Source organism: Aplidium turbinatum, chromosome 12 (assembly GCF_918807975.1).
Source record: "Aplidium turbinatum chromosome 12, kaAplTurb1.1, whole genome shotgun sequence".
NCBI lineage: Eukaryota > Metazoa > Chordata > Ascidiacea > Aplousobranchia > Polyclinidae > Aplidium > Aplidium turbinatum.
This window is the reverse complement of record NC_137483.1, coordinates 11,809,398-11,822,177: the sequence shown is the minus strand read 5'-3', so window position 1 is coordinate 11,822,177 and position 12,780 is coordinate 11,809,398. Positions and strand designations below refer to the sequence as shown.

The 12,780-nt window shown below is 36.0% G+C and overlaps 1 protein-coding gene across 1 annotated transcript; it reads right to left on the bottom strand.

The window, feature by feature from the left end:
* Window positions 1-493: 493 nt before the first annotated feature.
* LOC145781385 (GLIPR1-like protein 1) lies at window positions 494-6,838 on the bottom strand. The gene is made up of 9 exons (XM_082593175.1): window positions 6,765-6,838; window positions 6,361-6,481; window positions 5,486-5,584; window positions 4,045-4,200; window positions 3,232-3,353; window positions 2,898-2,989; window positions 2,269-2,313; window positions 1,452-1,602; window positions 494-992 (listed from the first exon to the last, which is right to left on the bottom strand). Exons 1-9 carry the CDS (start codon window positions 6,836-6,838, stop codon window positions 845-847), a joined length of 1,008 nt encoding a protein of 335 aa, XP_082449301.1. The 3' UTR covers window positions 494-844.
* Window positions 6,839-12,780: the final 5,942 nt, after the last annotated feature.

Genomic DNA, 12,780 nt, shown 5'->3' with positions numbered 1-12,780 from the left:
ACGTGTGTATTTCCACAGTTTAGGGTGGATTAAATTCTAGATGGTGGAAATATCCACCATTCTTTTCGCTTTCCACCCTTGTCGCGAGAGATTTCCACCCATGGAAATTTCCACCCCAAGGTTTCCACCCTTTTGATTAACAGTGCGGGGCCTCCCGATCTAAAAGTGCCCCGGGCCCCCCCATCAGATAAATCGGGCCCTGGCTACAGCAGAAACAAAATGCAATCTTTAAAAAAAGCTTAAAATCATGTTTATAGACAAATTACTATTCAAATTGGTTAATTTCTTAGCCTACATATTTACACTTCTATTTTGTGAACGGATTGGTTTTTATGGTTGCATTAATGTGAGACTGTGAGTGCCAGTGTTTGTCCAAATGAGGGATCAGACTTTTTATTTGTCGATCTACATTTCAATAGTGCAGTAACCTATACAGATCGTGACGATTCGAACAATTTTTTTAGGAGTTATTTAAAAGAAATTTTCCGTTGATAACACAATATAATTTTAGGATCTGAAATATTAATTATATATATAAAAAAAAAAAAACATCGTAAGCATTCAGTTTACAATCAACCAATACCAAAATCTTTCTATAACAGTTTTCTTGCTTATACGTTTGGCAGATTTAAAAAATCCCTTGTAGAAAAAAGTGTTGGTGTGATTGGAATTAACAATATTAAAATGAAACAAACAAAGATGCAAGAATTTCAATTGTTTTTCTTGCTGATAAAAGCAAATGCTATCCTAATAAAAGGCTTTATTGACTCGGCCCTAGGCTCCTATTGTTTCACTCATTTGTCTTCTTCATCAGTATTTTCTACCAACACCGATGCTTTATATACTAATCAGGAAGTCCAGGCGCCTCGATTTGAACAGAAGAAAGTCTAGCTCCTCTTATCTTCATATTTTCCATGCTTTCTTTTATGGAGGATAAGTCATCATCTGTGACACTCCCCTTCACACTTGAAGTCGTGTTTCTTGAGTCATTTCTGAAAAAGATTTAAAAAAATACTAAATTTTGTTATTTTGATGTTGTGGTATTGATATTGAAGCACGTATTCTAGTTGTTCGGCCGTCAAAAATTAAAGAAATTACTTTTGCAGGATCAGAACACCGATAAGTTACTGCATGCAGTACCAGTCACCCCAAACGAAAATCACTTCTACTAAAAGTAGAATTGAACCGATCTGGGCTTTTTAACTAACCTATGGTGGACTATTCGAAGCTGTTCAAATATCATAACACTACAGTAAAAATATTCAAAGTTTCGCTCCAAAATACCACATCATTATCAAGCTTATAATAGCCATTGATTTAATAATTTATTCAACCCATCATCCTGAAATAAGCCGATTTAAGATTGCAAAGAAAATCGACTGTAGCATAGCCTATCAAAGACACTGGACAACCTTGACAACACACGTTTTAACTGTATTATGATAACTTACAGCCCAATCGAAGAAGAAACTCTTCTGGTTTTTCTAAAACCTCCTATGAGGCTAATTGCTTTGCTTTGGTAATTAACGTAGATGAAGTATGCTACAGCTCCAATGGTGGCAAGGATAATAACTGTTCCAGCTAAAGATCCGGCTAAAGTCGCTGCAAAAAATATATTATACAGTAAATACGAATTAACAATTCCGTTTTTAAATTGTACGGTTTTTGACAATTTTGGGAAAGTTTGAATAACTTCCGGTCTGGATATACGACAACAGAACATCCGTTTCCGTCGAGCTTGACCAACAAATGTCACACCTCGAGCAGCGAAGCTTTAACCAATAGTATTTTACTTGATAATTTACTAGCCAACATACTCTATATGCAATTGGCTTCGTAAAATGCTTTTTCAACCTACAGTATTATAGTAGTGATATGTTCCGATGAGGTTTCCCTTTCTTGTCAAGATTTTAAATGTGAAAATCCATAAACTATCCGTTACCGTTAAGTCTATACCCTTAAAATATTGCTCTTGGCATACCAACAGTAAAATTCTCGATAAGAGAAAGCATGGCATCTTGAAGGTAGAGGAAGTTACTAACTGGCCTACATTTTTACCTGAAGAAAGTGTAAGTTGCTGACCAAGGCTGTGGAACTCGATAAAAACACCTCACTTCAATAATTTTTAAAGACTTAGCTTATCTCAGACGCACCAAATTCCTTCCGACATCTCAGCTCTGATGCCGACAATTTTTATTTTTTCCAAGGTAACGTGTAATCGATAAGTATAAGCTCATGCGCTGCTTAAAACCCACAAAAGATACTTACAAGCATTGCTGACGAAAGGAATCACTTTGTCTCGTTTTTCGTTATCTAAAAGTATAAATCCAAAAATACAAAAAATTGCCATTGACAAATCAAATAAAATTTTTAACCGAAACCATAAAAAAGTTTTATAAGTGTTTAGAAAAAAAATTAATATCATATCTGCTTTAATAAATAACATATATTTTACAAAAGCAGAATTTTAGGAGCAAACCACACATAGGCTATATAGGCCTGGTGATGTTTTCAAGTTGATAAAAATATCACACAAGTACTTTTTTCTGTTAAAAAATCTGAAAATTATTCTTGTGTGAAGCGAACTTAACCTAATTAATATTTGCTAAAATGCCTGATGGCTTAAAACTTTTGCACGAAGCTTATAATTGTATGCGTTTGCATGCGGCTATCATAATAGTTTGAAAAATGGAAGTTAACCCAAGAAAGCTTAGCGAAAGAAATTCGTAGGACAATGAGTTAATTTATCAAACCTTAACCCAATTGTAGGCTACTTATGAAGAATTGGAGCAGTTATAATTCGATTTGCTGTGTGATCATAAAAAAAATTAAATATTGAATTTTATTTGCACTGCGTTGTTCTCAGTTTTAAATAATTTTATTTTCAACAAACTCACGGCATAACGCTTTATCAGGACATGTATCAAAGGAATTGCATTCGCTACAGCGAGGTCCAACCTTGTAAAGATCACGAATGCCCACGTTGCCACTAAAATTTTTGTGAATGGATTGCATTAAAAACATTATCAAACTTAGATGATAATTTATGTTGCTTTAATATCAATTGTATTAAATTCAACACGTTCAAAATAACTTGATAAATGCAACGTAAAAGCATCAGTTTGCATATTTTCCGACAAAACGTGGCTGTAATATTTTGTATCGTAACCTAAAAATACTAAAGACAATTGGTTAAAATTTAGACATAAATAAAAAATAAAAAAAACTCACGTTGGTGCGTAATGACAAATCATATACATCATATTTTCTTCTATAACATTCTCCTTCACCATATTTAGCTGTGGACACAACGTCCATGCACACCCGAGCTTGTACGTACTGGCCCATACAATCTACGATAAGCCAATGCTGTCTTAGGGAATTAATTTAAAAAAGGACTTTAACTGCAACAAAATGCAACGGCCAGTGCCCAGCCCCAGGGCACACACTTTTTTGCTGCAGTAGTTTTGAAAACATAGTCTCAAATCTTATTTTTGTAAAAGTTAACCGGTAGGCTACATGAAGTTTCTTGAACGCCGGCTACCGGTTTATGATCTTCATTTGGTAAGGTTTACGTAGGTTATAGAAAACAATTTTTTTTTCTCTGCAGTCTAACCCTACAGAACATTTGGCTATGCTAACACTCACAACAGTATTTCAATAAAAGTTATAATTTATGTTGTGGAACCGGTTTTCGTCCAATAGGATTCCTCAGCACAACTGGATAGTAACGAAAAATACAGTAGATTAATATCAGCACAGCTATTAATTTGTTTTCTTATAGTGATTGCTTCAGTATTACGTAGATCGCCCATTTGAGGAAGTGTCTTAGTGCAAGATCGCCTTTTCCAGTTAGTTTTTTCCACTTTTGATGTATAGGTTATAGTATAAGCTATTCGTAAGTCTCTTATTCTTCTGTTTGCGTTTGAGAGAAGCTCCTCAAAACAAACCTGTCAAAAAGTGCTTTTCAAACTTTTAATTTGCTGTTCAGTTAGGCCTACATAAAACAATAGCATGATTATTTGATTATGTAATATTTATTACCTGGGTATAGTGACCACATTTTCTTCCAGGAGTGCAAGTTTTATTGTAAAAATCATAATCCCTGTATTCATTGAACCAGTCCGTGATACCTTGCACAGGATCAAAGTTGATGGCAAAATCTCCTCCTCCAGACCATAGGTTCTCTCCGTTAATTTGCTGAAATATGTAATTGCTTGATCTGATAAAGTTAATCCGATGATATTACTTTCAACTGAACTCAACCAAAAAATAATTTCAGATGAATTTAACATGAATTAAAATTACGCTACAGCGCATGACAAATATATTTTGTTTCATTGGATCAATGGATAGTCCAACCCTCTTATGGATCAAACTATTACAAAGATTAAAATCAATCAACAATGATATAAATTGTGTGCCGATATAGTGCTGACATATAAGTGCTGATATAAATTGTGATCGAAAACTAGAGTTTAATTCAAACACTAAAGCAAAACATTTGCTGCAAAGAAAAAACTTCAGTATTTTAGCTATAAAATAAAGAAAAGAATAGAAGCTGCTGAGATGTGGGTTTTCAGAAGAATGTTAAAGATCAGTTGGACAGAAAAGAAAAGTAATGACAAAGTTCTGGAATTGGCAAAGGAATTGACAAACAGAAAAGAGAAACAATTAGAAAGCGCCAGATGAAATTTTTAGATCATATTTACAGACATGGGGATTTGAAAAATAGCACTATTGGGCATGGTAGCTGACAAGGAAAAAGAAGCATAGGTCGGCAAAGATTAACTCATTTAAACAGCTTGAACCAATGGGTCACAAACACAACAAGCAAAACTACCAATTTGATAAAGATGTCAAATGACAGAGAACTTTGGAAGACCATGGTCGTCAACGTCTGCATCAAATTAGGCACATAATCATCATCATCTCATCTATCAAGGTATGGTAGAAAAAAAACGACATTGTTTCATGTGCGACGTACCACAATGCATCTTGGATGTATAAATTTAATATTATATATAAAGGCAGGTCTGATTTTTAAATCAGAATTTTTCGATCCACACTCTCCCTCCACAGGTACCTCGACTCCCCAGCCTGGCCCCCGCGACCTAAGCTGGTGGACTTACCCCTCCGGGTGCATCGTCACCCCTAAATCACGCCGCTCCCCGCCGCCGCGGGGTGTGGCAGGCCGGTTTTCTAAAGTCTTCGACCTGGCTATGTTTGTTTGTGCTCTCTCGCCGTGTCAATTATTTGTACCCGTGCGCTGTTGATGCAAATAAAACAGTTTAACACTGATTACATATCAAGCAGGATCCCCCTCATTAAAGATGCATTTATACGCTTGCAGGTCGTCATTTTGCTATGTATTTTTCAATGTATTTGCTTCCGGCGTTTTGTTCATCTTTCGCGTCTCATGCGACCTTTTGTTCGTTCACTGAAGAAACATCTCCATGTCATTCATGTTTGAACATTTGCTTACATTCAATGATGATGTTTTTCTTGCCCCATACTCGCTGTGCTTCCAAATGCATTGCTTTGCGTATGTTAACGCTGTATAAGCCAAGCCCTCATCCCAAGTCTAAAACAAAATAAAATCATCCGCATTTACTCAACTCAAAGCTGATACGTCAACTATTTCTAACTGAAAAGTTTTTTTTAACTTATTCAACTAAAAAGTAAATCTGCTTAAATGTTAGACAACAGAACTGCAACACAGACTGCAGCAACATTTTGGTAAAAAAGTCTGATTTTATGTAGGACTATAGTTGTGTTGAGGTTTAGGCCTGGTCGATAACAAATGAATGATCCTGCATCAGTATTCAAAGCCTCTATAAATATGCTATTAACATATATTAACCTCTATAAATATGCGAAACTGCCATGGAGTAACCTAAGAGAGGCTGTGTCAGTCCGAGGATAAAGATTGTAAACCAACTAAACCAATAAGACTTAGCTTAAATTGTATTGACGGAAAACAAGAAATGATGCCTTTGTTTTCCCATGCAGCAAGCATGTTATTGATATTTGATATAGTGTCTTCCATTCGGTTTGTTGCCTGTTTCGAACACGTGGTTGTATCTTGGAAGTCTTCGAATACCAACCAATACGCTGTTTCCAGAAGTTAACAACTTAGTTCTTTTTTATATGAATTCAACATCTGCAGACGTTGAATCCATGAAAAAAGAGCTTGCTTACTGGAAGAATAAAATATCTACAAGATCCTCTCGCTGCTCTACCACACAATTTAAACATTATTATTGGAGCTTTTATAAGCTTCAGTAATACCGGTACGATGACAGGAATCCAGTTATTTTCCCCTTACTTCTAATGACACAATTTTGGCCAAATTCTTACTAAATGTCTCATGTTTGATGGTATAGGCTCTTCTCCTTCATTGCCAATTATGGATCGAAATTCATTGTGTTTGTCTAAAACAAGTTTCGCTTCCGCTTCACTGGGAATAGAACGTCGGCGCCTGAAAAATTACCAAGCCATGCGTCTCCGAAATCTTCGTTAACTTTAAATTTAAAATTTTCAAAAAATACGCATCAAACGAATTAAAAACATCAAAGGCCCTTGAAAAACTACATTGAGTCCAGAGAAAAAATAAACACTGTCTCTAGTCTAAAGCTTTCATCAATTTTAATCTACAATAAGTGAGCAAGCTATAGCCTACAGTGGGCTATATCTGCTTTATTCATCATAGTTTGTTTAAAACTACTGTAGCCACTGGTTAACATTATGTTAGAACATATTACCTTGGATGTAGAATTTTGTTGTGTCCGTTATATTCATCAAGTGTTTGTGTCTCATTTGCATACATTGTATTCATTGAATTTTCAACCCAAATTGAAATAAAGAGCAGTTTTAGAGTTCCAGTTTTTGATATCATCTTGCCAAGTTTTTACATCAGTGCAAACAACATTCTTGTTAACTCTATTGGCAACTTACTTCAAAAACTTAGCCTATGAAAAAGTTCATTACAAGCATGACTCTTGAACTTTCTAAAACTGCAAATGTTTGATTTTTTAGATTAAATTCTAATCATGAAAGCTTTTGGTTCATGTTGAGTAACATCACACTCAACGTGTCGGCCACATAGTCGGTCATACCAAAGACTTTTTAAAAATGGTACCGTACTGAATCTAATTCCTGCTTGGTACTGAGCAAAGGAGTGGGATTCGGGTAATAATGTATTCAGTTGCGCCTCTATACGGCTGCATTGACACTGTCTGCTTTGTAAAGCGCTGAGGAGCAACGCATTTTGCGTTGGATACAGCGCTATATAAAAAGTTTAAAAACTAACATTATTATTATAACCGAGTGGTGAGAGCCCTGGTACGCACTCGAAACGGCGCCGGTTCGACACCACTCAAGAGCATGCTGCTGTGTCTTTGGCAGGACACTTAACATGGCATGCCTGATGGTGGACACGAATATTGACTTCCTTGCCTTCCCGTCCACTTCATCTAAACGTAAATCTTCCATTTCTAAGCCTGGATACGACGATATTCAACCTAGGCTCTTTATTAAAGACTGCAGACGTTTAATCGTGTCAAAAGATTTTATTTATGTCAGTAGATATTTATTGATCTGTTTTTACCAACAGTATCCACAACAGAAAGTATAACTATCTCCGTTTATAGAACAAGACGTTCTCAAGTGATCGTTTTGCCCTTAAATTCCGGTATTCTCTTGTAAGGCTAATACAAAGTGAAGAAGGTATCGAAAGTATCACTTGAATGGTGTGCTGCCTGAATGTCAATACAAGACCTTCAAAATTATTTTTTTATCTGTTTGTTTAGAAATAGCTCTTGGATCTTGCCAAGAAGTTTCTGTATTTAAACTGTGCTTTTGTAATCTTCTGAAATATCCTCAAAGATGCCTATCGCTTTGGCTTACATGGTACTTAGCTTTTCGAAATCGAGTGTAAACCAGTTTTAAAGTGATTGTTAATGAACCTCTTGTGCACTTGAAACTAGTAATGACCAATGTTATTAAATCTATGGAAGAAAGATAACCTATTGTCTTTTTTCTGTTGAGGAGTAGAGTTCAGCAACTTGTAGATATTGTGTGACAGGTTTCTTCATACACAAAACTAATCATAAGTCCAATAAATTTTAGTAATTAAAAGTGAAATTACTGGTAGCCTACCGCAAATGTTAATATCACTTTTTGTCATTATCAAACATAACAAAAGTCAATGTAGATTTGTAGATTTAACATAGCAATCCAAAAAATTTACAAAACTACTTAATTGTTAGTTTATGCCTCACTGAGCGCTTCAGATTATCGATTCTTAAAGCATGTCTACCGGGAGGAGCTTAACGCAATGGAAAAAATAGCCTATGCCCAATATATACCAAACATAAAAGGGGTTTAAAAATAGTAGAAGTGACAAAACGTGAAGTTATGACGTGTTTGATTCCGAAACAGGAATCAGTTTAGAATACGGCACGGCCGCAACACCTAGATCCACTGAGTTATTGTGAAAGTTTGTGTCAAGGTCACAACAAAACAAAGTTTAAATTTCCGCAGAGTTGAAATCACAACAATCGAATTTGGGGGTTTAGCCGAAATTATAAGCTTAGCTCATATTTTGCTTTGAATAAACAGTTAAAGTGAATAGCTTACATCGTATTAATTAATGGGAATAGACATGGGCTCCGTTAGAGGGGGATCCGCGGGGGTGATTACCTCCCCCACCAATCGAAGTGGAGGGGTAACTAATGCAAAGTTACCCCCCCCCCCCCACTAATGTAGAGATAAAAATTTAATTTTTATATTTTTTCTACTTTTGTGTTTTATTTTCATTTTTTTATTTTGTTGCACAACTTTCTAGTTGTTTGCTTGGAAACTCCGACTCGCAAGACAACGCAAATATGCATTAGAGACCTGCATAATGCTATGGGAATTGTTTAGGAGCTAAGTAGTTTGCAAAATCAGTCTGGCAAGTTCAAAATCGCCCTGCAGGAGGAATCCCACCATGGCCTGCACAGTTTGTGCCAAACAAGATGGCTGACACGTGTATGGCCATTTCTTCAGTGTTGTCAAATTACAAAGCCTTGCTAAACACACTTCAAAATTTCAACAATGCGAAGTCATTAGGCCTTTATTCCCAATTATTGCAAGGCAACACATACTTTGCATTGCAGTTTTGCCAAGTTTTATTCAGAGACATGATGGAGCTGGTTGAAAACTCAAAAGTTAATTACCAGAGTCTTACAAATGAAGAACAATTTATGCAGTTATACAAGGAATTTCAGCAGCAAGTAGATAGCTTAGGCTTAGCTAAAGTCCAAATTTCAAGAAAGCGCTGTGAGCAAAGTGCTTTCCATGACCTCGCTTCTCATTACAGAAGGCAGTTCTATGCATCTATTGACAGCAAAGTGCAAGGCCTCACCCACCGCTTCAATGGCGAAGAAATTAATACTTATCAAATGCTTAAAGTTTTAGTATCTGGCACAGTTAACGACAGTGCTGTTACTGCGTTGGAACGATAGACTATGGCTTCAACGTGAAAATTTTGGGCCAAGATTTAAGCCACTTCCATCAGAAATTTGGGCGGATCAAGTATGTGTGCGATGTTCGACATAAGTTAATGGGACTTAGGCCTATTACTGTCAAAGAGTTTTATGCCAGTGCGGAAAAACTTGAAAAATTGCTATTAGTCAATGGCCCTTCTTCTGCACAAGCTGAAAGATTGTTTAGCTCGCTACGCCGCATAAAAACATGGCTCTGAAGCACAATGACTGCTTCAAGACTCAATTTCATTGCCATGCCCATTAAGTGTATTTGAATGAACTAAGTGTAGATGAAATCTACAAAGATTTTTTTTTTCAACAATGCACAAAGATTTAAAGTCTTTGGCGACTTATGACTGCTCTGCTTAGAATAGAAGCAGAGTGCACACAGTGTTTTGTTTGAGTTGAGTTATTCGTTTATAATGTTATTTCTTTGTAGTTTTTATGAGATATTGGCACAAGGTATTACCTGGGTGTTATGACATTTTTTGTTTAGTGTTATTTCTTATACAGCGCAGATGGTAGGCCTTCCTGTAGTATCGATCAAGATGTCTCTTTATTTTCAGTTCTTGTAAAAGTTAATGCATTTTAGCTTCTTCTTCTTTTCTGAGTTGAATGTAGGCCTAACCATAGCCTAGATGCTGAAACGTTTCATTTCACTGTGGATGTTATGGCACAGGTTGTCGTGTTGTATTCATGTAATTGTAAATTAAGTTTTATAGATTATAGCTTTGACCTTAACGCTTTAGGCCTTTTAAATCTAACCTTTTAGCGTCTGAAGTGCAAAATTTGGAGGACTTGAGCCAAGGAAGAATGCAGAGAGGGATTTTGCGTAGGCTACGTCCCCTCTTCCAGTGAAAATTGTCTCAAAACCTCAACAAAATGTGGCAAATGTTAAAAAGCTTTTGCTCGTGATTTCAGATTCGCTGAAAGAATTTTTCGATTTTAAATCGTGCTGAAAGGTAAAAATTTTGCGCCTTCGGCGCGAAACATGCAGCCTAAGACGCTGTATAAAAAACTGAAGCTTTCAGGAATGCGAACGGGGTTTGGGGAGCGACCTTCCAGAAGTATATGTTATGCGATAATCCAATAAGTCCCTGTCGATGTCAAAACATCGTTCCGGCCCCTGCTTAAATTACCCCCCACTCTCAGGAAGTGTCCGGAGCCCCTGGGAATAGAAACGCATCAAATTGAAATGTTACTATTTTGAATGAAATTGTTCTCAAACAAAATACCTTATCACGATATGGCCTACAACAGCGCTTTTTAACCATTAGGATGAGCTAAATGATGGCTCGAGGAACTCCATAACTGGATAGCAAACTATTTCAAGATTTTACAACTTCCAGTAATTAACTAAAATACTTTTGATAATTAACCGACATTTTATAGCAGTGGTTTTCAACCTTTTGTTTTGGCGGACCCCTTTTGGTAGGCTACTCTTAAAGCGGTCGCGGATCCCTAAAAAATGCATCTGAAATTTTACTATATTTGCGTCTAATGGAAACAAATGTTTCGTTAAACTTGAAAAAAAAAATTTGCTGAACTCGTGAGGCACTTAGGCCTTGGATGATTTAATGACATTGACGAAGTTATGTCATGAGCTTATGTTGGCAAACAGGATCAAAAATTAGTAGCCTAATTTAGGCTATCTTCTGATTTAATGTTTTTCTATAATTTTTTCGAAATTTAATGGAGTTTTTGTGATCTTGAGGTTTATAAAGAATTCCTCCCTTTTATCATTTGTAGGCTAATCAATATTTTATTGTAGCCTAATGGCAAAACTGTAAGTTAAGTCATAATACGCGGCTGACTAACGTTTACATGTCTAAATTAAACATTGATCAATAATAGGCTAATCTGCTGTCTCAAAATATTTAAGTTGAACATAGCCTACTGTACGTGGCCTTTTAAAAAGATTTAACTGTTTTACATAAAAATTGTTTAATTAAGACACCAAACTTTTGTGTTACCCCTTTTGAAATTTCAAACGCCATACCAGGGCGTCGAGTAGCACAGTTTGAAAATCACTGTAATACAGTACACAAACAAAGCTCAACCAGTTTTTAAATGTTGTTATATATGCATATATATTATATTTCCATGTCACCAACGGAGTAAGGCAGGGAGGGGTTTTAAGTCCCTACCTGTTTTCTTTGTATATAGATGAATTATCGACTGAATTGAATTCCCTAGATGTCGGATGTAATACTGGTTCATCTCACTTGAATCACCTAATGTTTGCAGATGACTTGTGTGTATTTAGTCCAAGTGTTAAAGGTACCCAAAAACTCATTGATGTGTGTGAATCCTATGCTTCTAGACATGACATTATTTTCAACTGTAACAAAACTGTTGGATTGGTCCATCAATGTCGCAAATTTAAAGTTTTGACTTCTCCATGCATGCGGTTGTACAATACACAAATTAAATTTGTTGGACAAGTGAAATATTTAGGTATACTGATTGATGATACCATCAGTGATGACGCAGATATTAAAAGGCAAGTGCGATCTCTTTATGTCGCTGCCAATCAGCTTAGGTCCAAGTTTGGAAATTGCTCTACCGAAGTTAAAAATGTAATGTACCAATCATATTGTATGCCAATGTATGGTTCGCAACTATGGTGTAACTATAAAACTTCTACTGTAAATCGCATACGAGTTGCTTACAACGACTCGTACAGAATTATCCACAATTTGTCGAGATGCGACAGTGCTAGAGTGTATCAGGTACAGAACGACGTGTTAACATTTGATGCTCTATTAAGAAAAAATTGCTATGCATTTGTAGAACGTTGCAAAAGATCAATTAATCCACTTTTGCGCAATGTTATGTCTTCTGATTACTACTTTAATTCTACATTTTATATTCACTACAACAGTATTTTGTACGTTGTTTGATGTAGCCTGCTTGATGTTGTGTTAGTCTGATATTTTGTGTGATGACTGTTAAAAATTTAAATTCTATGGACTTTGAGTCTGATTGCAAATAAATAAATAAAAAAAAAAATAAAAAAAATATCAGCTGTGTGCTAATTCGGAAACTTTTGCGAACCCTCTGAAATCGCTTCGCGGACCATCCGTTGAGAATCGCTGTTCTGTTGTTTTCTATTGACTCACTTTAGTCGTTAATTAGTACGCACCGATAGCTCAGTTGGGCGCCTGACTTCATAAACGAAAAAGCTTCAGGATCAAGCGGCGCTGTTTCGAATCTCGATGTGTGCGGTTCAACAACGCATTCTATGGAC